The following is a 24,034-nucleotide window of genomic DNA, read 5'->3' on the forward strand; positions in this document are numbered from 1 at the left end:
TAGAACCAGCCCGAGGCAATTGAGCACCTGTGGGGAAAGGATGCATATTAGAGAGATTAGAAAGTATGATCTAAAGCCTGGTGTGTGCGTAGGAAGTTGAGGTGGGGAGAGAACAGGGAAGACTGGAGAAAAGGTTAGGTCAAGGCTAAAACCTCCAGCAGATAAAAGGACTCAGTGATCAGATTAAAGCAAAGCACCTGCAATCAGCTCAGCTTTGGAGGCACCAGCCTCCTTACCACAACAGAACAGCACCATGGCCATGGCCTTCCTCTCCCATCTGGATCTTCAGGAAAGCCTCCAAACACTCCCTGTTTTGCAGTGGATCCCAGTCTATGTCTTTTTAGGTGAGTGAACCCCAGGGGCTGGAGAGCACAAGGGAACAGATGAGGAAAGAGACCAGGAATCTCCAGATGAGGAGGGCTCCAAAGAGATCATTTGGTTGCTCTCCTCTCTCTGGGAAGGACTGTGCCTCTCCACCCAGAGAGAGGGCTACTGTTGAGTTCATTAGATTTCTCTCCTCCCATCTGAGGGGCATGAAGGCCAGGAGTGAGGCTGCAGGTTTCCTGGTTTAAAGATCACCCCAGCCTTCTCTCAGGACTGCCCCCTGCGAACTAGCTGAAAAGAGTCCTATTCGGGGGCAGGGGCAGAGTTGGTGTTACTGGGTAGACGTAAGGTGATTTTCCAGTATAAGACTACGATGAGAGAATTATGGAAAATCTGCAGGCTGCGCGAGTGACTCATTAGACAGAATTTTGAGAAAGGGCCAGTTCTTCAATGGACTCAGAGAATGACAGTCATCGGTGCTGGGCAAATGGGCTAAGAGCTCGAAGCTTTTCTCAGTCAGAAACCAGGGCTTTGTGAGCAGCCAATTACAGGGGCAAGTTTGGAAACTGGACATGGAGAAATGTCATCCTGAAGGATGGGACAGGTTAGGAGGCTGCCAAGTCCAATCTGTGAGAGGCTATATGACCCCGTAGAGCAGTGGTTCTTAACTAGGGACCTATAGACCTAGAATGAGGGACAACGTTAAATTTGGATTGAAAAAATTACCTGTTTATTTTCACTAACCTCATATTGAAATGATGAATGTAGGCAGCAAACCACAGAAATACCTGTGAATTTGTCGGTAATAGACATCACAGAGATTTACATTTCACGTGCCAGTTGTTGCAGTCATCTCAAAAGTTCATTTATGCTCGTTACCACTTCCAAATTCCAACAGTTATTGGAACTACCACTAGGCGTGGTTATTTAACGCATAAATCAAGAAGCCCGTGTTACTGTATGACATATTTGGCAATATTTTGATAACGGTGTTTTACTATGATGAGTTTCCTTTGTAAGTCTGTGTATTTTATTTTGTGCATTTAAAAATACTATTCAGAAAAGGGCTTCACCAGACTGCCAAAGGGGTCCATGGCCTGGTTCCCAGTAAATGCTCCTTACAGAAAAGTGTCCTTCCTTCCTTCTTCCCTCCCTTCCTCCATCCTAATTCCTTTCTTCCTTCTTTTTCTCACCCTTTTTCCTTCATTCTTTCTGTCTTGCTCAGAGCCTCCCTCAGCGCTTCTCCTCCTTCCTGAATGATGTTGAGAATCATGGCTGGTTGCTGAGCACTACTGGGAGTGATGGGGGGAAAAGTAGGGAAGAGGGGGAGAGAAAAGGCAGAGGGACAAGAAGGAGGAAAGAAGCGAGGAGAGAAGAATGAAGAGATGGTTTGGGGGAGATGTGGAATATAAATATTCATGACCCTTGGAATTAGGCAATGCTCCTGAGAGCCCCTCTGAGGCCCAGCTTCCAGTTAAAGGATGGCTCTCCATCTGTCTCTTCTTTTCTGGGCTTGTATTGCCATCTATCTAAACTGTTGCAATATCCTCTTTCCTGGCCTGCTGTTCTCCACCCTCTCCCATATATTCCACTGCCTGCAGCCAGAAGAGTCTTTCAAATGCATCTTTGATTACAGCCCTCTGCTGCTCAAAAATAGTCAGCGGTTTTCCCTTGCCTACTTGATGAAGTACAAATGTGTTATCCTGGGCATTCAAGGCCCTGCTCCAATCTCTGCCTCAAACTCTTTACCAGCTCATTCCCCTACTCTTCCCCTAGGTGAAGCTCGTATTCCAGGCAATCTATTCACAGAACAAATGGGAAGCGTACTTACTCTCTCACTCCTTCACTTCTGCTCTATCTCCTCCACTTAAAAGATTCCCTGATCACCCTTCCTGCACTATCCCTGGACAACCCCTCCTTTGAGATATTGCTCAAGTCATACCTTCTCTGCAACATTTTCCTGGCAACCTGAGACTATATTATCTCTGAAAGTCCAGAGCACTTTGGAAAAATTGGTTGCATAGCAGCCTTTATACCCTTTGCCTCCTCTACCCAGTAAAGCTCCATGAAAACAGGAGCCACATCTTGTCATTGTTCTATTTCTTGCAAGACCAGGCTTGACACTGTTGATTCTTCCAGATTTCTTCTCCTCAGTAAAGACCTTTAAGTCCACCTCTTGTTCTTTTTTCTCTCTCATGGACATCTTTTTGTGTGTGTGTGGGGGTCTGCCTCCTACCTCTGGTTGCGGATAATACAAAAAATAGAACATACTCTTGGGAGTCAGACAGATCAGGTCTGCCGTTTACTTGTTATGTGAGCTTGTGCAAGTAAGTCGTTCACCCTCTACCATTGTAGAACAAAGCTCTCAAGACCATTCTGATAATCAAAGAGGAAAGAAAACCCTCAGTAGACGTTCATTTTCTTTCTGTTATAGAAATTGACATTGGAGCCCAACCACCCCACCTCAGAAGACGTTTGATCAACAGAAGAGTGACTACCACTTCTGAGACAGACACCCTAGACTCTGATTTCATTGCACCTTCAGGAAGAATAATAGTAACTAGATCCTAGAAAATGAGGCAAACAGAGACTCTGATACCTTCCGAGCATTCCCACAGGCCCTTTCAAGACATCGTTCACTACTCCCTCTCCTTCATCCCCTACATCCAGTCAACTGCAAACCCCTGAACATTCTGCCTCCATAGTATCTTTCAAATTGATTTCAGAAGTAGTAGCCGATTTCAGGTTCCCATTGCCTCTCATCTAAGTCACTGCAACTCTTAGCTGACCTCCCTGCCTACCGTTTCTCCTGCTCCCACAGTCATCTCAAATGATCTTACTGATACACGGATATGATCACGCTCTTCCTCTGCTAAGAACCATCACTGGCTTCTCATTCCATTCAGCATGGGACCTGAGCTCCCCTGCTTCCTTCCCAGTGTCATCTCCTGTTCCATGGCTTCCCATGCTCCCTTGTACTTTTACAGGTTATGGTATTACTCACAGACCTTGGACTCTTCCATCTCCAGGCCTTCGTTCGAGCTCTTCCTTGCACGTGGAAGGCCCTTCCGCCACTAATCCATCTGTCAAAATCCTACTCTTCCTTCAAGATTCAATTTAAATCTTACCTTCTGCAAGAAGCCTTTCTAGGTTGCCCGGTAGTAAAGAATGGCCTTCTCCTTTGGTCCCCATATAATGACATTTGAACCCTAACTGTATTGTTCTCACCCTCTGGGATATATCCATTATTTATGGTATCAGTTTTCCCCTCTAGACTAGGAGTTTCTGGAAAGCAGGAACTTTATTTTTTACATGTCTTAATATGACTTAAAATTAATTAAGCATACACAAAGTGCTTAAAGTAGCTCTTGGCTCATAATAAAGACTCAACAAATGCTACCTACTTTTTTTCCCAAAGCTTGAAATGAAGATACATGACCTCTCTGAGCCTCAGTTTCTTCGTATGTAAAATGGGGATAATAAAATTATCTACCTCTCAGGGTCGTGAGAGGATTAAATGAGATAATGCACATTAAGTGCTGAACAGAGTGCTTGTTGACAATAAATGCTCTATACAAGGTATCAGTAACCATACTTACATTATTTTCATCGTTTTCATACTTATGCTCTTCACCCTCCTCCTTCCAGGCCCCAAGCCTGCCCCCATTGCTTCTAGCACAGGGATTTCACACGAGGTATGCTCAGTCTATGTTTGCTGAATTACTAAATTATCTTCTTTTTACTCCCACGGGTTCTTATATTTATAGTAATACAGATCCAATAAGTAATCACAAAGCCACAGAAATTCGTTTTTGACAAACCAGCCACGTTCTTGGATTTCTGAAGGCTTTGAGCCAACTGATTAAGATGCCGGGTTTTCGCTTTACACTAGAAATGACAGGCTGCCCATAGCCTTACACACTCATGCACACCCTGGAACCTCAGAAGGCCTTTCTTTATTTGGAATAAGGGCATTGGTGGTTTCTTTCCCTGTTAACATTCACCTGCCACTTGGAGAATTTTGAAATCAAACTTCCCTGTGCTACAACTGAATGTAACAAGTATATTTATCCTGAGTCATCATCCTCCTGTGCTTGGCACTGTGCTGAAGGCTGTTTTCAAGAAGCTTACTGTCTAGGGCTTCCCTGGTGGCGCAGTGGTTAAGAATCTGCCTGCCAATGCAGGGGACACAGGTTCGAACCCTGATCTGGGAAGATCCCACATGCCGCGGAGCAACTAAGCCCGTGTGCTACAACTACTGAGCCTGCGCTCTGGAGCCCGCGAGCCACAACTACTGAAGCCCGCGTGCCTAGAGCCCGTGCTCCACAACAAGAGAAGCCACAACAATGAGAAGTCTGCGCACCACAACGAAGACCCAACGCGGCCAAAAATAAATAAATTTATTTAAAAAAAAAAAGGAAGCTTACTGTCTAAAAGGCAAAGGGCCAGACATGTAAGGTGCTAACTACACAAGCAGCAAAATGAAACAGGACTAAATAGATGCAGAAGTAATGTGCTGTGGGTGTGTAGAGGAGGGAACTCTTCATTCTGACCAGAGAATAAGCAAAGATATCATCAAGGAGGTATCATTTGAGCTAAGCCTTGACGGCTGAGAGAATTTTGATATAGACAGAAAGTTGGAGAGAGGGTAGTCAGAATAAGGGAACAGCATCACCAAAAGCATGGAGAGGTGAAATTGCATGGTGGGTTGAAAGAATGGGGAGTAGACTAAGGTGGTTGGACCCCCGTTTCCCATTCTTCAGCCATTTGCCTCCCACTTTCTGGTCCTTTCCACAGCTGAGTACCACCTATGCTATTATTACTTAACATTTTTTCCCCAAATTGACTCATTCCTGTAACCTAAATTAATATATTCTTTTTTTTTATAAATTTATTTATTTATTCATTTATTTAATTTTTGGCTGCACTGGGTCTTCCTTGCTGTGCGCGGGCTTTCTCTAGTTGTGGCGAGCGGGGGCTACTCTTCGTTGCAGTGCGCGGGCTTCTCATTGTGGTGGCTTCTCTTGTTGCAGAGCATGGGCTCTAGGTGCGCGGGCTTCAGTAGTTGTGGCACGCGGGCTCAGTAGTTGTGGCTCACAGGTTCTAGAGCACAGGCTCAGTAGTTGCAGCGCACGGGCTTAGTTGCTCCGCGGCATGTGCAATCTTCCCGGACCAGGGCTTGAACCCGTGTCCCCTGCATTGGCAGGCGGATTCTTAACCACTGCACCACCAGGGAAGCCCCTAAATTAATATATTCTAACAGGAAACTTTACATTACCACCATGAATTCACTTTTATTCACTACACATTAAAATAACTTTCCATCCATGAGCCACTTCAGATCACCCCGTGTCCTTACAGTGGTGTGGGTATGATCACCTCATGCTAGATCATAAGGGGTGTGAGTGCCGGTGCTGAGAGATGAGGCCAAGAAGGTGTGTGGGGCTGGCCCATGGAGGGCCTTAAACACCAGGCTAACATGTTCAGACTTTATCCTGTCAGCAGTGGGAAAATACTGAAGCCTTCAGAGGAGGCAAACAACATTATGACTGTGCCTCAAAAATATATCTGCGGCATGGAAAATAGACTGGAGGGGAAGAGACCAGCAGGCAAGAATAGACAAAAGGCTGCAGTCCAGACCAGAGGAGATCAAGTTCTGGACCACAGCAGTGGCAATGGAGACAGAGGCAAGAGGATGAATGGGAGAGATTTTTTTTTGGAAAGGGAGAGAAGTTAAAGATAGTTCCAAAATGTTGAAACTGTGACATTTATCCTGAGGCCTGAAATATGAATAGGAACTAGCCAGGCAACGAGCTGAGGAAAGAGTCTTCCAGGCAAAAGGGACAACATGCACAGAAGCCTGGAGGCTGGGGAACAGAATGAGTTGAAGAAACTGACAGAAGAACAGTATGGTGGCATGCAGAGAACCAGGGGGTGGCCAGGGGCTCCATCACGGAGGACCTTCAGAACCAAGGTTATGAGACTGGACTGGATCCTAAGAGTCATGGGAAGCCATGTGAGTTGTTGAATTATTGAATTACCATTAACCCCCATAGGTTCTCATATTTATCATTAATTTTGATCCATTAAGTAATCACAGAGCCACAGAAATGTCTCTTTGACAAACCAGCCATGTTCTTGGTTATATGCTATAGAAGGACAGAGATTTGCATTTAGCATGCTGGCTGCATCATGGCTCAAATCGAAGCAGGTAACCTGTTTAGAAGACATTGGCAGTCGGCTTAGAGAGAGAGAATGGTGGCTTGGACCGGATGATAGCATGGAGGTGGGGAATAGAATAATTTGAAAGATGTTTGGAGGACAGTACTGACGGGAATTAATAATTGACTAAAGGAAAGCAATAATTAGAGCTCAGTGTCAAAGAGTACAGTCTCTGGAGGAAGAGTGTGAGTTCTCAACTCTGGCTCACCCACTAGCTGGCTGTGTGACCTTAAGTGGTTATTTAACTTCTCTGAACCTGGGTTCCTCATTCACAAAATGAGAATGCTTATTGTCCTAATGGGGGCTTTATGAAGATTAAATAAAATACGCATGTAAAATACTTAGTTTTACATGATGAGTGTACAGTAAATGTTGGCTATTACTATATGGGGAAAGTGAGCAAGCAAGATGAATCAGAAATGATTTGAAGAAAGGACCCACTTAGATTCATATTGGTACCATCTTTAACTTAAGCTAGTAATCATTAGTAATTTGAGGGTGTACAGGTTTAAATTTATTTTTTTAAAGTCAAGACCAAGGTGAAAAAGGATATTACATAATGGTAAAAGGGTCAATTCACCAAGAAGACATAACTATCCTAAATGTCTATGCACCTGGCAATAGAGCTTTAAAATATATGAAGTGAAACCTGACAGAACTGGAAAAAAATAGACAAATTAACAATTATATTTGAAGATTTCCTTGAAAACCACAAACAACTAAAACTCACCCAAAATGAAATAGATAACCTGTAACTATTAATTAAATTAAATTTTAATTTTGGAAGGTTATAAACCTTCCAAAACAGAAATCTGCAGACCCAGTTGGTTTCAACGGCATATTCTTCCAAACATTTTAAAGATGATATATCACAAATTCTACACAATCTTTTTCAGAAAATAGAAGAGGAAGGAACACTTGCCAACTCATTTATGAGGCCAGACCCTGATACCAAAACCAGACAAAACAGTACAAAAAAGAAAACTACAGTCCGATATCCCTCATGAATATAAATGCAAAAATCCTCAAAAAAATACTAGCAAATCAAACAAAGATTAATATACCATGACCAAGTGGGCTCTATCCCAGAATGCAAGTGTAAATATTTGAAAATCAATCAATGTAACCTAGCATATTAACCACCTAAGGGAGAAAAAACACACACAATTATATCAATTGATGTAGAAAAAACATTTGACAAACTTTAACCCATGATAAAATCTCTCAGCAAACTTGGAATAGAAGGTAACTTTCTCAACTTGATAAAGAGCATCTGTAAAAAAAACCCTGCAGGTAACATCATACTTAATGGTGAAAGACTGAAAGCTTTCTCCCTAAGATGGGGAACAAAGCAAGGATGTTCACTCTCACCATTTGTATTCAACATCATACTAAAAGTCCTAGCAAGTGCAATAAAGCAAGAAGAAAAAAAAAGAAAGAAAAGCATACAGATTGAAAAGTAAGAAATACAACTGTCCTAATTCACAGATGACATGATCACCTGTGTAGAAAATCCCATTAAATTAAATACTTTTAAAATCTACTTCAAAAAAATCCCTCTAAGGGTGTGGAGAAAAGGGAACCCTCTTGTACTGTTGGTGGGAATGTAAATTGATACAGCCACTGTGGAGAACAGTATGGAGGTTCCTTAAAAAACTAAAAATAGAGTTACCATATGATCCAGCAATCACGCTCCTGGACATAAATCCGGAGAAAACCATAATTCAAAAAGACACATGCATCCCAATGTTCATTGCAGCACTATTTACAATAGCCAGGACATGGAAGCAACCTAAGTGTCCATCGACAGATTAATGGATAAAGAGGATGTGGCACATATATACAATGGAATATTACTCAGCCATAAAAAGGAATGAAATTGGGTCATTTGTAGAGACGTGGATGAATCTAGAGACTGTCATACAGAGTGAAGTAAGTCAGAAAGAGAAAAACAAATACTGTATGCTAACACATATACATGGAATCTAAAAAAAAAAAAGATGGTTCTGAAGAACCTAGGGGCAGGATGGGAATAAAGACGCAGACCTACTAGAGAATGGACTTGAGGACATGGGGAGGGGGAAGGGTAAACTGGGACGAAGTGAGAGAGTGGCATGGACATATATACACTACCAAATGTAAAATAGATAGCTAGTGGGAAGCAGCCACATAGCACAGGGAGATCAGCTCGGTGCTTTGTGACCACCTAGAGGAGTGGGATAGGGAGGGTGGGAGGGAGACGCAAGAGGGAGGGGATATGGGGATATATGTATATGTATAGCTGATTCACTTTGTTTTAAAGCAGAAACTAACACACCATTGTAAAGCCATTATACTCCAATAAAGAAGTTTAAAAAAAATTAATAATGATTCATATTTAACTTTATTTGAGTTTTCTTCTGAAGCTTACCCAGCAAATTTACTCTCATCTTTTATGAGGGTCAGAGGTAGCAAGATTTGTATCCATGGCAATCTTCCCATAAAATTCCTCCCCCTGCTATTTCCTATTTAATTAGTATGCTTACAACAACCACTTCAGCCAGCTCTTGTAAGTGGAATTCAGCCTATCACTAAGGTTTCTTCTACTCCATAACACAACTTCTGTTTTTAATGCCCATTCCATCTTTTTCCTGTTATTTTCATCTAAGCCCAAAATGCGAGAGACAAACCTGCTGGCAGGTAACTCTTGAGTTTCTTCCCCTTCTCTGAAACTTTTATCTACTATGATGTTATCTGGTCAAAGAAGTCATTCCTTTAGCTGGGTATTTTTAAATTCACAATATGTGTACTGAGCCCCTCTTTCTCATGAATGCAGATTTTAAAATGGAATTCAACTCCTACTGCTGTAAGATGTATCAAGTCTGCATTTCACAGCCTGCTGTGACCCTTTGCTAACAGAGATGATTTTTCCCCCTTCTGAACTTTTGAGAGATTTCAAATGGGACAAAATCAAACAAAGTAAAGCAGTTTCTAATATGTGTTTTCTTCTCAGCATCAAACAGCCCGTTCACTGCAGGCCGCCCCTCTCCACTGGAATGTGCTGACAGAGCAGTTCTACAAAGGAAGGAGGGTTGAGCTTTCAGAAAGGACTTCCTGAGGTGCCAGAATGGGGATGTAAGCCACCGGCCCAAGATGCTGTTTCCTTCCAATTGCCAAGTAGTGCTGTCCTTTGACCCCAGCTGAGGACCTACTCTGAGAACGTCATGGTTCTGCTGTTTCCTCAGTTAAGATCTCAGCCATCAAGGGGACCCAGATCCAGGGACTCAGAGGTCATCCCGGACCACAGCAGAGCTAGGAGGCGGGTAGGGGGTTGGGGGGGATGAGGAGAGAAGAGTCTCACACCGGCCTCGACCTGCTCCTTCACTACAGAGCAGAGATCGGGGTTATGAGAGGTGTATTAAACTTGAAGGGAACTGAAGGGCACGAACCCTTTGTGTCCCCTCAGAAGCTATTCCTATTCTTCTTATACCCTACTTTCTGGTGTTCACTAAGTTCGGGATGCTGTCCGTGCTCGCCTTAGCCTGGCTCGCCTATGACTGGAACACCCACAGTCAAGGTAAGAAACAGGGGAAGAGTGGTGGTCCCTGTCTGTACTAAGGATGGAACCACAGGGCTGGGGTGGGGGTGGAAGGAGAGAGTGGGAGAGACAGAGGGAGAAGAGGTGGAGAGAGGAAAGAAGAGGAAAGGGAAAGGAAAGGAGGTCAGGGAGGCGAAGCGAGGGAGAGAGGGAGAGGAGCACAAGAAGGTAGAGGGAAGGGGAGGGAGACAGGAGGGCAAAGCTCAGCAAGGAACAGAGGTCTCTGCCAGGCTGCCCAGGAAGAATTGAGGCTGGTTTCTGGGCGGGTGCTCCCAGCCTCCTGCTATTTCCCTCCCACCTTTCTGACTGCTCCAGAGGAGCAGGGGCTTCCTGTGTCTCCTTGGGGGATGGATTCAGGGACACTACCTATAGCTCTGTGCCCAAGATATGGAAATGTGAGAAGACCCCTCTAGTGACCTGAAGATTTTAGGAAGAACCCTCCACCTCCGGGAGAAGTAGAGGGATTGGCAAGATCTCACACAGTCTTCCTTTCCCTTCCGTACCTGCAGGTGGTAGGCATTCAACTTGGGTACGAAACTGGACCCTCTGGAAGTATTTCCAAATTACTTCCCAGTAAAGGTGACTACGCTTCCTCTGGGTGCCCTCAGTCCCTGCTGCCCAGACTCTCCCTCCCCATTCAGCCCCATGCTTTCAAAGGCTTTGGTGGCCAGCAGTGGACGTCAAGGCCCAGAGGCATAATGCAGAGTAGGGACCCAAGATGGATGGGCAGGTGGGGAGACAAATGGATAGCACCTTGCCTCAGAGTGGCAGACCCAGGTCAGCCTCTCTGAGCATCATAACCCCTGGCAATCCTGTGACAGTGAAGACATCCCAGTGAATAGGGATTTGGGGCTCCCCAAGGGAAACACAGGCTACCTACTGGGATCTGAGTCCACATGTCCTCTCTTCCTTCTATCCACTACTGTGATTCAATCTCCCTCTAACAGCTGGTGAAGACTCATGACCTCTGTCCCAAACACAACTATATCATTGCCAACCACCCCCATGGCATTCTCTCTTATGGTGTCTTCATCATCTTTGCCACTGAGGCCACTGGCTTAGCTCAGATTTTCCCAGCCATCACTCCTTATGTAGGGACCTTGGAAGGGATCTTCTGGATCCCAATTGTGCGAGATTATGTGATGTCAATGGGTGAGTATAAGAAATCATTCCATTCTCTGACCTACCTCAGGGCTCCAACTTCTATAAGCCTTGACAGTCAGTCCAGTTCTCACTCCCTGCTGGAAGAGGACTTTTAGTAGAAAATGAGTCCAGAACACACTGGGCCAGTAACAGGAATATGTGGCCAAGCCTCAGGTTCTGTCCAAGATCTGGGAGGCAGGGTTTGATTAGGCAGCAGGATAAGTTATAGCCATTCATAAGAGTTGCCAAGGATCCTTTCAGAGGAGGAAGCAGAAGCCTGGAGTTCAGGATCAAAGCCAAAGTGGAAAGCAGAAAGCAAAAGCCAAATATCAAAACCAAATATAGGGAAAATGAGGCATGAATGGGACAGCTCAGATGAACTTTGCCTGACTTTTGGGTGATGTCAACTGGCTTCTTTTGGCCAGTCATTTATGTAGCAGCTCTCATCTCAGGGCGTCTCAAAGACACTTTTAAGTCTTTCATACTAGCTGGTACCCTCCTGGCCCATGACCCTCATCTCCTGAGAACCCCTTTGAACTTGCGTAAGACATCAAGGGATAAAGGATAGGCATCCGTCAGAATCCAGGACAACTTCCCCATGCCAGGCTTCAAGCCGGGGTACTGTGCCAAATGTCCTTCTCTTTGGATGAATATCCATCCTTCTGGACACCAGAAAACAACTGAAGCCAAACATTAAAAGGTAAGATACATTGATATCTGGAGGGGCCAGGTGGGACCACTAGAGTCCCAGAGGATGGTTCTGCTCCCCTCTGAGGTTGGTATGAACCTGGATCTCAAGGACTGTGGCCTGGAGCCAATGTCTGCCATCCCAGGAGAGAACAGAAGGTGAGCACAGGGCAAAGTTGGGAAGCAGAGGTGAGGAAAGACTCTGTGACTGTTGTAGAGCAGCAAGATGTCATCCTCATTCCATGGTTCATCTACATTTCAATTTGGCTTGGACAGGATCCTGGGTCTGCCTACTCTCCAGAACCCCCAGCCAATGGCTTCCCTTTGCCAGGTCGCTCTAGGGAGGAAGCAGGTTGGTGGTGGCTATTCCTCATTACTCCTAGGGAAGAGAACTCTGGAGAGCCTCAATTGCCATCAGCCTGGGGAGAGTGGAAGACAGCTGTGGTTCCTGGGTAGAGAAGGAAGGGATGGGCTTAAATACTATAGAGCTAAGAGAAAGTAGGCAGAAGAACTCAATGTAGCCCCAACTGTAGTAGCACAGAGCTGCAAGGCAAGCAGCTGACCCTAAGGACCAACCTCAGGGCTAACCCAGGATGTGGAGGTTAAAGACAGAAGAGTGGAAACAAGCACAGTCAGGAAACAGAAGAACTGTCTCCAGCAGGAAGACCCTGGAGGAACCCCTTACCCCGTCCCCAACCACCAAGCTTGTTATACCACTTGACTCTTTTGTTTCACAGGTGTGTGCCCAGTGAGTGAGTTGGCCTTGAAGTATTTGTTGACCAAGAAAGGCTCGGGCAATGCTGTGGTTATTGTGGTGGGTGGAGCTGCTGAAGCCCTCTTGTGCCACCCAGGAGCCTCTACCGTCCTCCTTAAACAGCGTAAAGGTTTTGTGAGGTTGGCACTGAAGACAGGGTGGGTCCCTAGGTTCTGGTGCCCTATCGTCAGGGTGCCATAGGTCCTCCATAGCACCTCTCCAGAATGGTGCCCTTCCTTGGAAACCTGTTAGAGGGGGTTCCCTCTTCATTCTGATTGTTTCTCTCTACTCGCTCACACTGTGCCTAAGGGTGTTTGGGCCTCCAGACACATTCTGGCAGGTACTTTTAAAACTTGAAGTTGGAGAAAAAACAGTAAAAGACCTTTACCCTCTGGCCATTAGCCTGGTAGGCTGGGGTTCTGGGGAAGTGGGGCTTCAGTCTATATCAACCCATGAACTGCGAGGCCCAGAGAACTTACCCAGGGCAAGGAAGGCACTGGGCTTGATGCTGTGGGGATTGCAAAGATGCAAAAGACATGGATACTGCCCCCAAAGAGCATATAATCTGGTTTGAGAAATAGAATGCATTCATTCAGCAGTTATTGAACAGCTACTGTGTGTCAGGCATAGTACTAGGCATTAAGGATATAAAAATAAATAAGACCTGCTCCTTGCCTTTAAGGAACTCACAGTCCAGTGGAAGACAGACATATTCACATATAATTACAAAATATATCCAGAAGCCAACCACTTACCATCTCAACTATCACCCCCTGGTTTACCACCCCATCGTCTCTCCCCTGGATTATTACAACAGTCTCCTAAGTGCTCTCTCTGCTTCTATCCTTGCCTCCCTCACGTCCAAGAGTCTATTCTCAACCGTGGCCAGGATGATCCTATTCAGCGTGAGTCAGATCATGTCACTACTCCAAATGCTCCAGTGGCTCCCGTTTCACTCCGAGCAAAACCAAAGTCTTTACGAGGGCCTGCAAGACCCTAAATGATCTTGCCACGTCTCTGATCTCATCAGCCACTGCCCTCCCCCTTGCTCACTCCATTAGAGCTACACTGGCCTCCTTGCTGTCCCTCAAACAAGCCACACAGTCCTCCCTTAGGGCCTTTGCTCTAGCTGTCCCCTGTGTCTGGGACATTATTCCTGCAAATAACTCTTTGGCTTATTCCTTTACCTTCTCCAGGTCTTTGCTCAAATGTCTCTTCTCAATAAAGTCTATCCTGACCATCCTGCTGGATCTTTTTCCCATTGCACTTATCATCTCCTCATACGTCATCAATTTTATTTCTTTACATATATGGTTTTCTATTTGTTCATTATTATTGTTTATTGTTTGTCTTCTCTTAATAAAAGGTTAGCTCCATGAGGACAGAGATTTTTTTCTTTAATCCATTGTGTTCACTGATGTGTCCCCAGGGCTTAAAAAAGTGCTGGCACATAGAAAGAACTCAATACATATTTGTTGAATGAAAGATGTGCCATAATGGACATATGTATAAAGCACTATGAGAGCACCAATTGATGGAAAGCCTTTCACCCAAAGTAGAAGTTTTATAAGTGGGTGACATCTGAACTGTGAATTGAAATATTAGTAGGCATTACCAGTCAGACCAAAAGGGAGAAGAACTCAGGCATTCAGTGAGGGCCAATGATGACATGTCAGGCACTATGCCAGGCCCCTGGGGTTCAAAGATGAATAAGACATAGTTCCCCCTTTTGATTAGCTTGCTGTCTACTGGGAGTCAGCCAGGCAAGGTGATGACTGTAGTACAGAGTTGGGGTAGTGTTAGTGTAGGAAAGAGGTAAGCACTAGATGCGGGAGGTGGGAGTGGAAGGAATTGGAGGGGGTCAAAGGACTGGAGGTGGTTCAAGGGGATGAAATTGGAGCTGAGTAGTGAAGGCCGAAATAGAATTAGCCACGTGAAGACAGAGGGAAGGCATTTCTGGCAGAGGGAGCAGGATGTACAAAGACGCATAGACAAGCGAGAACGTTGCACACTTAGTATGGCTAAGCAGATTGCAACAAAGGGCTGGGGAGAGGGGAAGCTAGCCAGGTAGACAAGGCTAGAGCACAAAGGCCTTGCTAAGCAGCGTGGCACAAAGTGAGGAGCTCTGGAAGAGTTTTAAAGAGAGGAGTGACATGTCCAGATACACAGTTTAGGAAGATCACTCTGGATGCTGGGTACAATAAGGGCTATTAGATTTCCTGAGATTACTTTCCTCCCATCACAAGACAAGGTGCAGCAACTCTCCTCAAAGTGTTCACTTGTGGGGGGGTGGGTGTGGAGCATAGCAAGAGCGAGACACAAAGCTGGAGATGCTTGGGTGCTTGGACTCTTGTCCTATAATGGGGAGATTGTAGAGGTTTCCTACCTTGGAGAGGGTTTCACAGCGGGGAGCTTCCTGGGAGAACTCACACTTCTGCCCATCTCTTTGCAGATCATGCCTTGTCCCCTCCTATTCCTTTGGAGAGAATGAGGTTCACAATCAAAAGACCTTCCCTGAGGGCACGTGGCTAAGGTTCTTCCAAAAAACCTTGCAGGACAGAATCAAAAAAACCCTGACTGGGTGAACTGATGAGGATGATTATAATTTTTGTGACTTTCTGTTTGAATTAAAGCAAACAAACAAACAAACAAAAAACCCTGAGACTAAGTTTCTGTACCTTCCACGGCCGGGGCCTCACTCGAGGATCCTGGGGCTTCTTGCCTTTCAATCGGCCCATTACCACTGTTGGTAAGTTTTCCAGCATCTTTGGACCACTCTGGTCCTTGATTCCCCCCACCCAGGTCATCCCTCAAGTCTCAGGGGACCCGACACACAGCTGGGACAGGCAATGGGAATTCCAGTGGCTGTGGTTGAGGGCAGGGTGGGGAGGACAACTAAACAGATCAGAGTTGTGGCCATTCACGGGAGGGACACAGTTCAGCAGCTGCCATGAGGGCATCATTATTCGCATACATTCCTTCAGCACTCTCTGAGTTTACTCTCATTCTCTTAAGCATGCACGAGATTAGGTATTTGGAGAACATGGGACAGGATGGGGTTGGAGCAGAGAGAAAGAACAAAGGAAGGGGAGGGCACCCAGATACTGAGTTTCAGTATGTGGCTCCCTCTGAGGAATGGGTAATTTGAGTTGGGTGGGGGGAAAGGTCTGATGCTTGTCTCTCCTCCTTCCCCACAGTTGGGGAGCCCCTGCCAATTCTCAAGATTAAGAAGCCAAACAAAAAGACGGTGGACAAGTACCACACACTCTACATCAGTGCCCTGTGCAAGCTGTTTGACAAAGTACAGTATGGCCTCCCTGAGACCCAGGAGCTGACAATCATATAACAGGAGCTGGATTTCCCCGTTATTGAACCCCCAAAGCATTAAGGGATCCAAGTAGGGCCACATGGAAAGAAGAATCTGGGGAGAGGGGAAGATCTCAGGGTTGAGTGAGGAGGCCAACCAAGCCAGAAAGTACTTAATGAGTCCGGCTTAGAGGAAGGAACCAGAGGGATGGGGAAGAGTGGGCAACAACCCAGTTTAGTAAGCAGAGTCTTGTGAGTCCACAGATCTCTTTTGCCCCGTGACTCCAGCCAACTCTGATCAGAGGAATGAGAAGTTAAAGAACACCATGCCCTTTCCTCCTGAGCCTTAGTGACACCATCACTATTTAGGCTGAAGCTTAGAAGCCTTGTTGAGAACAAGGATGGTTTGTTTCCTCCTAGGCCCTTGGCCCTTTCCTTACAATTTGGGGGCCACCACAAGGTAAACCAGGGACCTGAGCTATGCTTTCCTGATCCAAAGCAGACACGATTCCCTCAGCTGTGATACAGTTCTACACTGGCATAAACTTTATTAAAAATAATTACACCATTTCTTCTATAAAAACAAAGCTCTAGATATATAAAACAGGATATGACTATTTCCTAATTACTGTGTGGTTCACTACTGGGCTTCCCTGAAACCTAGCCAGAAAGCTGGTCTGTGGAGAGCCATTTTCCTCTTCTTTATCCACCCTTTACTCTGTAGCTGACAGAAAAGGTGGAGGAGTGGAACCAAAACTGCTGCACAGTGTAGGAGACAGGACAGAACCATGGGAACTGGCACAGGCATGCCCTGAGTAGCCCATCTCTCCTGATCCCACATAACCACCCTGGGTGAGGAGGGAGGGCACATACAAGACCACGTACCAGCTGTGAGTCTACTTTATGTCAAAAACCTACTGCGGGGAATTCCCTGGTGGTCCAGTGGTTAAGACTCAGTGCTTTCACTGCCAAGGGCCCGGGTCTAATCCCTGGTCAGGGAACTAAGATCCCACAAGCTGCGTGGTGCAGACAAAATAATAATGATAACAATAATAATAATAATAAAAGAGCCTACTGCGTACCAGAGGCTATGCCATCATTTTCACAGCCTCTGTCTCTGAATGCTAACACAGCCCCATGAGATTGCCATCATCTCCATTTCACAGTAGCTAAAACTCCTAGAGATGAAGTAACTTGCCCAAAGCCACAAAATCCAGGTTTTGCTAGTTCCATTCCAAAGCTGTTTCTAATTCAAAAAACCACCACACCTCCCATTCCTCATTTCTTGGAGACCTATTAATCAGCTTCATTTTCCTAAATGTGGTCCTGTGGCACCCTACTTAAATTAGTTCATAAGTGTGGGTAAAAATGACATGGATTCTACTCCAAGTGGTCCCAGGTTAGGCCTCACGGAAAATAATGTATTAATTAAATAAACTTTTTATAGAGACAGAATGGAATTGAGAGTCGAGAAACAAACTCTACATTTATGGTCAATTGATTTTTGCCAAGGGTGCCAAGATAATTCCATGGGGGGAGGGGAGAATAGTCTTTTTAATAAATGATGCAGGGACAACTGGATATTCACATGCAAAAGGGTGAAGTTGGAACCCTACCTCATACCATATACAAAAATTAATTCAAAAGGGATCAAAGACCTACAGTGAGAGCTTAAACTGTAAGACTCTTAGAAGAAAAAATAGGGTAGTTTGCTGGCCTTGGATTTGGCAATGGTTCTTATATATGACACCAAAAACACAAACAACAAAAGAAAAAATAGGTAAGTTGAACTTCATTAAAATTAAACACTTTTGTGCTTCAAAGGACACTATCAAGAAAGTGAAAAGACAACACAGAGAACAGGAGAAATTTGCAAATCATTCATCCAATAAGAGTCTAGTATCCAGAATATATAAATAACTTACAACTCAACAACAAAAAGACAACCCAATTAAAAATAGGCAAAGGATTTGAATAGACACATTCCTCCAAAGAAGATATACAAATGAAAAATGCTCAGTTAACCATTAGGGAAATATAATACAAAACTACAATGAGATACCATTTCACACCCCCTAGGATGACTATAATAAAAAAGACAGACAATAACAAGTATTGGTGAGGATATGGAGAAATTGGAACTCTTAAGGCATTGCTGATGGGAACATAAAATGGTACAGCCCCTTTGGAAAACAGCTTGGCAGTTCCTCAAAAAAGTTAAAGTTATCATATGATCTAGCAATTCCACTCCTACATATGTACCCAAAGAACTGAAAACACATGGTCACACAAAAATTTGTATATGGATGACCATAGCACAACTATTTACACAGGCATGCCTGGTTTTATTGTGCTTCACTTTATTTTGCTTTGCAGATAATGCACTTTTTACAAATTGAAATTTTGTGGCAACCCTATGTGGAGCAAATCTATCAGCACCATTTTCCCAACAGTATTTGCTCACTTTGTGTCTCTGAATCACTTTTTTGGTAATTCTTGCAATCCTTCAAGCTTTTTCTTTATTATTATGTTTGTTATGGTGATCTGTGATCAGTGATCTTTGATGTTACTACAAAAACTCACTGAAGCCTCAGATAATAGTTAGCATTTTTTTAGCAATAAAGCATTTCTTAATTAAGGTATGTACATTGTTTTTTTAGACACAATGCTATTGAACACTTAATAAACTACAGTATAGTGTAAACATAACTTTTATATCGACTGGGAAACCAAAAAATTCACATGACTCACTATATTGCAACATTTGCTTTATTGTAGTGTTATGGAACTGAACCCACAACATCTCCTAGGTAAGCCTCTAATAGCAAAAAAGTGGAAACAACCCATAGGTTCATCAGTTGATGGATGGAGAAACAAAATGTGGTACATCTATACAATGAAATATTATTCAGCCATAAAAAGAATGAAGTACTGATACATGCCACAACAGGATGAACCTTACAAGCATTATGCTAAGTAAAAGTAGCCAGAAACACAAAGCCATATATTGCATGATTCCATTTCCATGAAATGTCCAGAATAGGCAAATATGTGGATACAGAGAAAGAGAGAGACAGAAAGTAGATTAGTCATTGTCAGGGACTGGGGAAAGAGGTGATGGGGAGTGACTGCTAATGGGTACATGGTTTCTTTCTGAGGTGATGAAAATGTTGTGGAATTAGATAGTGGTGATGGCTGCACAACCTTGTGAATATGTTAAAACCCACTGAATTGTATGCTTTAAAATGGTGAATTTTATGATATATTGTAACCGAGTTCAAGCTCATACTGCTCGCTGCACAAGAGGCCACTGAGTTGAGAGACAAGGTGTTGGGGCAAGGAAAAACGACTTTATTCAGAAAGCTAGCAAACCAAGAAGATGGCGGACTAATGTCCTAAAGAACCATCTTAATTCAGGGTAGAATTCAAACTTTTTTTATTGTAAGGAAGAAGGAAGCAAGAAGGGGTTAAGATCAGGAAGTGACATGTGGTCACCAGCAAGGGTCCAAGGATGGTTGTGAAAACTTTGTTCTTGGTCAGCTGACTTGGGTTGATGTGAGTTTGGTCACAATGTTCCTTTAAATCTTGACAAGACAATCGTTATTTTTTTTATTCATACTTCCTTATCTCCCTGTGGGAGACAAGTTTCAGGTGAGGGGCTGTTTGCACAAATCTTAAGCTGTAAGCAAAATTCCTTTAGTGATTAACATGTCTACGTGTAGAGCTAAGCGGAGGTTTATGACTCAGAGATTAAAGCAGCAGAAGAGATAGATACATTATGGAGTCAAAGATGCCAAGCTTCTTCTACAAATAAGATGCAGGCAGGGGACATTGTGGGGAGGGGGGTCTGTCCCCAAGAGGGCCCCACACAGTTCTGCTTGGTTACAATATGAATTATATCTCAAAGAAAAATTAGCCTTTTAGTTTAAGGGAAAAAGTGTGAGCTATATTAAAGTTTCAAAATCACAATAAAAAATTTTAATACTTTTTATTTTGAAATGATTGTAGATTCACAGGAAGTTGCAAAAATAGAGTTCGTTTGACACTGTACCCAGCTTCCCACAATGGTGACATCTTATATAATTGTAGTACAATATCAAAACAGGAAATTGACACTGGTACAATACTGTTAATTAGACTACAGGCCTTATCCAGTTTTCACCATCTTTATACACACTCATTTGTGTGTGTGTGTATGTGTGCATGTATGTGTGTCTATACAATTTGATCCCATATATAGATTTGTGTAGCCCCCATGACCGTCATGATATAGAACTGTTTCATCACCACAGAGGAACTCCCTCATACTGCACCTGTATAATCACATACCTCCACTTTCGTCCCTGTCTCCTGGCAATCACTGACCTGTTCTCCATTTCTGTTGCTTTGTCATTTCAAGGATATTACCGTCAGCCTTCTGTATCCAAGGGTTCTGCATCCACAGTTTCAACCACGGATCAAAAATATTTCATCAAAAATATTGTCAGGGGCTTCCCTGGTGGCGCAGTGGTTGAGAATTTGCCTGCCAATGCAGGGGACACAGGTTCGAGCCCTGGTCTGAGAAGATCCCACATGCCGCGGAGCAACTAGGCCCGTGAGCCACAATTACTGAGCCTGCGCGTCTGGAGCCTGTGCTCCACAACTAGAGAGGCCGTGATGGTGAGAGGCCCGCGCACCGCGATGAAGAGTGGCCCCCGCTTGCCGCAACTAGAGAAAGCCCTCGCACAGAAACGAAGACCCAACACAGCCATAAATAAATAAATAAATAAATAAATAAATAAAATTAAAAAAAAATTGTCAGATCAAAAATATTCGAAGTATTCAGAAAAAAATTCCAGAAAGTTCCAAAAGGCAAAACTCGAATTAGCCACAAGCCAGCAATTATTTACATGGCATTTACATTGTATTAGGCACTATAATATAAGTAATCTACTGATGATTTTTAAATATATGAGAATGGGACCTAATTCAACTTAAAAGCTTTTGCATAGCAAAAGAAACCATCAACAAAACAAAAAGACAACTTACTGAATGGGAGAAAATATTTGCAAACGATATGACCCATAAGGGATTAATACCTAAAATATATAAACAGCTAATACAACTTAATATCAAAAAACAAACAACCCAATTTAAAAGTGGACAGAAGACCCGAACAGACATTTTCCCAAAGAAGACATGTAGATGGCCAACAGGTACAGGAAAAGATGCTCAACATTGCTAATCTTTAGAGAATTGCAAATTAAAACCACAATGAGCTATCACCTCACACCTATCAGAAGAGCTATCATCAAAAAGACCACAAATAACAAATGTTGGTGAGGATGTGGAGAAAAGGGAACCCTCGTATACTGTTAGTGGAAACGCAAATTGATGCAGCCACTATGGAAAATAGTATGGAAGTTCCTCTAAAAACTAAAAACTAAAACTAAAAATAGAACTAAATATGATCCAGCAATTTCACTTCTGGGTATATATGCGAAGAAAAAGAAAACACTAATTCGAAAAGATACATGCACCTCAATGTTCATATCAGCATTATTTACAATTGCCAACATATGGAAGCAAACTGTGTCCATCAACAGATGAATGGATAAAGAAGATGTGGTATATTTATATACAATAGAATACTGCTCAGCCATAAAAAAAGAATGAAATTTTGCTGTTTGCAACAACATGGATGGGCCTGGAAGGTATTATGCTTAGTGAAATAAGTCAAACAGAGAAAGACACATACTGTATGTTACCACTTATATGTGGAATCTAAGAAATACAACAAACTAGTGAATATAACAAAAAAGAAACAGACTCACAGATATAGAGAAGAAACTAGTGCCTACCAGTGGGGAGAGGGAAGAGGGATAGGGTAAGGGATTAAGAGGTACAAACTACTATGTATAAAATAAGTAAGCTACAAGGATATATTGTACAGCACAGGGAATATAGCCAATATTTTATAATAACTATAAAAGGAATATAATGTATAAAAATTTTGAATCACTATGTTGTGCACCTGAAACTAATATAATATTATAAATCAACTATACCTCAATAAAATAAATAAAATAAAATTTAAAATAATAAAATATAAGGGAGGATATGCATAAGTTGTATGCAAATGCTAGATCATTTTATATAAGGGACTTGAATATTTGCAGATTTGGGTACCTGCAGCGAGGTGGGGACGGTCCTGGAACCAATCTCCCTCAGATACCAAGGGACAACTGTATACAAATGGAATCACACAGTATGTAATCTTTTGAAATTGGCTTTTTTCCCTAAGCATGTCCTTAAGATCCATCCAAGGTGTCGTATATCAATAGTTCATTCCTTTTTATTTCCGAGTAGTATTCCATGGTCTGGATGTACCAAAGTTCGTTTTACCACTCACCCATTGGAAAACATTTGGATTGTTTCCAGTTTTTGGCTATTACAAGTAAAGCTTCTATAAACATCCATGTACAAGTTTTTGTGTGAACATGTTTTATTTTTCTGGCATAAATGCCTAGGAGTGCAATTCATGGGCTATATAAGTAATTGCATGTTTAGTTTTATAAGAAATGGTCACACTGTTTTCTAGAGTGACTGTACCGCTTTACATTCCCATCAGCAATATATGAGGGAGCAAGTTTCTCTGCATCTTAGCCAGTATTTGGTATTGCCACTGTTTTTATTTTAGTAATTCTGATACATGTGTAGTGATATCTCGTTGTAGTTTTAATTTGCATTTCGGGGGGTCAGTCTCAGCCTACCAATGGTGATGCTATCAGTTAGAAATGCCTGGGGGCACTCACCTGGGCCCTACTACTTGTGGGCGAGCCCCAAGGACATTTCCCTAACCAGAGCCAATGTTGTGGCTGGACCAGCTCTTGTGGTTCTTATTACGATTGCAAGACCATCAAGGAACTTTTAGAAAAACGAGGTTCATTACTCATAAGTCCTGGATGGTACATAGCACTCTGAGGGCCACACAGAGAGGTCATGGGGAGAGAGAGAGAGAGAGCATGTGAACCTGGGGTTCTGCCTTTATTGGGGTTGATGGTGGGGTGCCCAGGATTTCACGAGTTCATTCTTTATTGGTGAATTTAAAACATAAGAGTGGGAATTAAAGCATAGGAAGGGAAAAGCAGGGTCACGCATCATTTCAGTTATCTAGGTCGCCCAGAGCTTTCTAAAAGGGGAACTACAGGAGTGGGACAGCCTGGCTCTTTATCTCATTGTGTAGCTGGCAATGTGTTTATTCAAGATGAATGTTTTTGAAGTGGACGCCTCAGCAATCAAAAGCTTAATGACAGGCACTTACAATTTAAAAAAAGCTAATTATTAAGCACTTACACTACAATTTTCCTAATGGTTAATGGTGTTGAACATCTTTTCATGTGTTTATTTGCCATCTATCTATCCTCTTCAGTGAAATGTCTCTTCAGCCTTTTGCCCATTTTCTAATTGGGTTAATTAGCTTTTTGCTGTTCAGAGTTCTTTATATATTCTGGATACTAGTCCTTTGTTGGATACATGGTTTACAGATGCTTTCTCCAAGTCTATAGCTTGTCTTTTCATCCTCTTAACAGGGTCTTTTGCAGAGAAAATATTTTTAGTTTTGGTAAAGTCCAATTTATCAAATTTTTCTTTTATGAATGTTATCAGTTTACTATTGCAGCTATAACAAATTCCCACAAACATAGTGGCTTAAAACAACTAATATATTATCTTACAGTTCTGGAGGTCAGAAGCCTGAAAAAGGCTCTCACCAGGCTAAAATCAAGGTGTTGGCAAGGTTGCATTCCTTCTGGAGGCTCTAGGAGAGAATTCATTCCTTGCCTTTTCCTGCTTTTAGAGGCTGTCCGAATTCCTTGGTTCATGACCCTCCTCCAGCAAAGGTGTCATTCCAACCCCTGCTTCTGGCATCACATCTCCTTCTCTGATTCTTACCTTTCGGCCTCCCTCTTATATGGACCCCTGTGATTACATTGGGCCCACATAGATTATTCAGGATAATCTTCCCATCTCTTAATCATATC

General features: G+C 43.2%; 1 protein-coding gene across 1 annotated transcript; it reads left to right on the forward strand.

Moving 5' to 3' along the window:
• Positions 1 to 253: 253 nt before the first annotated feature.
• LOC133082496 (diacylglycerol O-acyltransferase 2-like protein 6) lies at positions 254 to 16,053 on the forward strand. The gene is given in 9 exon segments (XM_061179096.1): positions 254 to 344; positions 9,992 to 10,102; positions 10,633 to 10,680; positions 10,683 to 10,702; positions 11,071 to 11,275; positions 12,691 to 12,865; positions 15,160 to 15,288; positions 15,371 to 15,456; positions 15,905 to 16,053. Coding segments are annotated over 9 exon segments (1,014 nt in total).
• The last annotated feature ends 7,981 nt before the right edge of the window (positions 16,054 to 24,034 follow it).

The sequence above is a fragment of the Eubalaena glacialis genome, chromosome X (genome assembly GCF_028564815.1).
Source record: "Eubalaena glacialis isolate mEubGla1 chromosome X, mEubGla1.1.hap2.+ XY, whole genome shotgun sequence".
NCBI lineage: Eukaryota > Metazoa > Chordata > Mammalia > Artiodactyla > Balaenidae > Eubalaena > Eubalaena glacialis.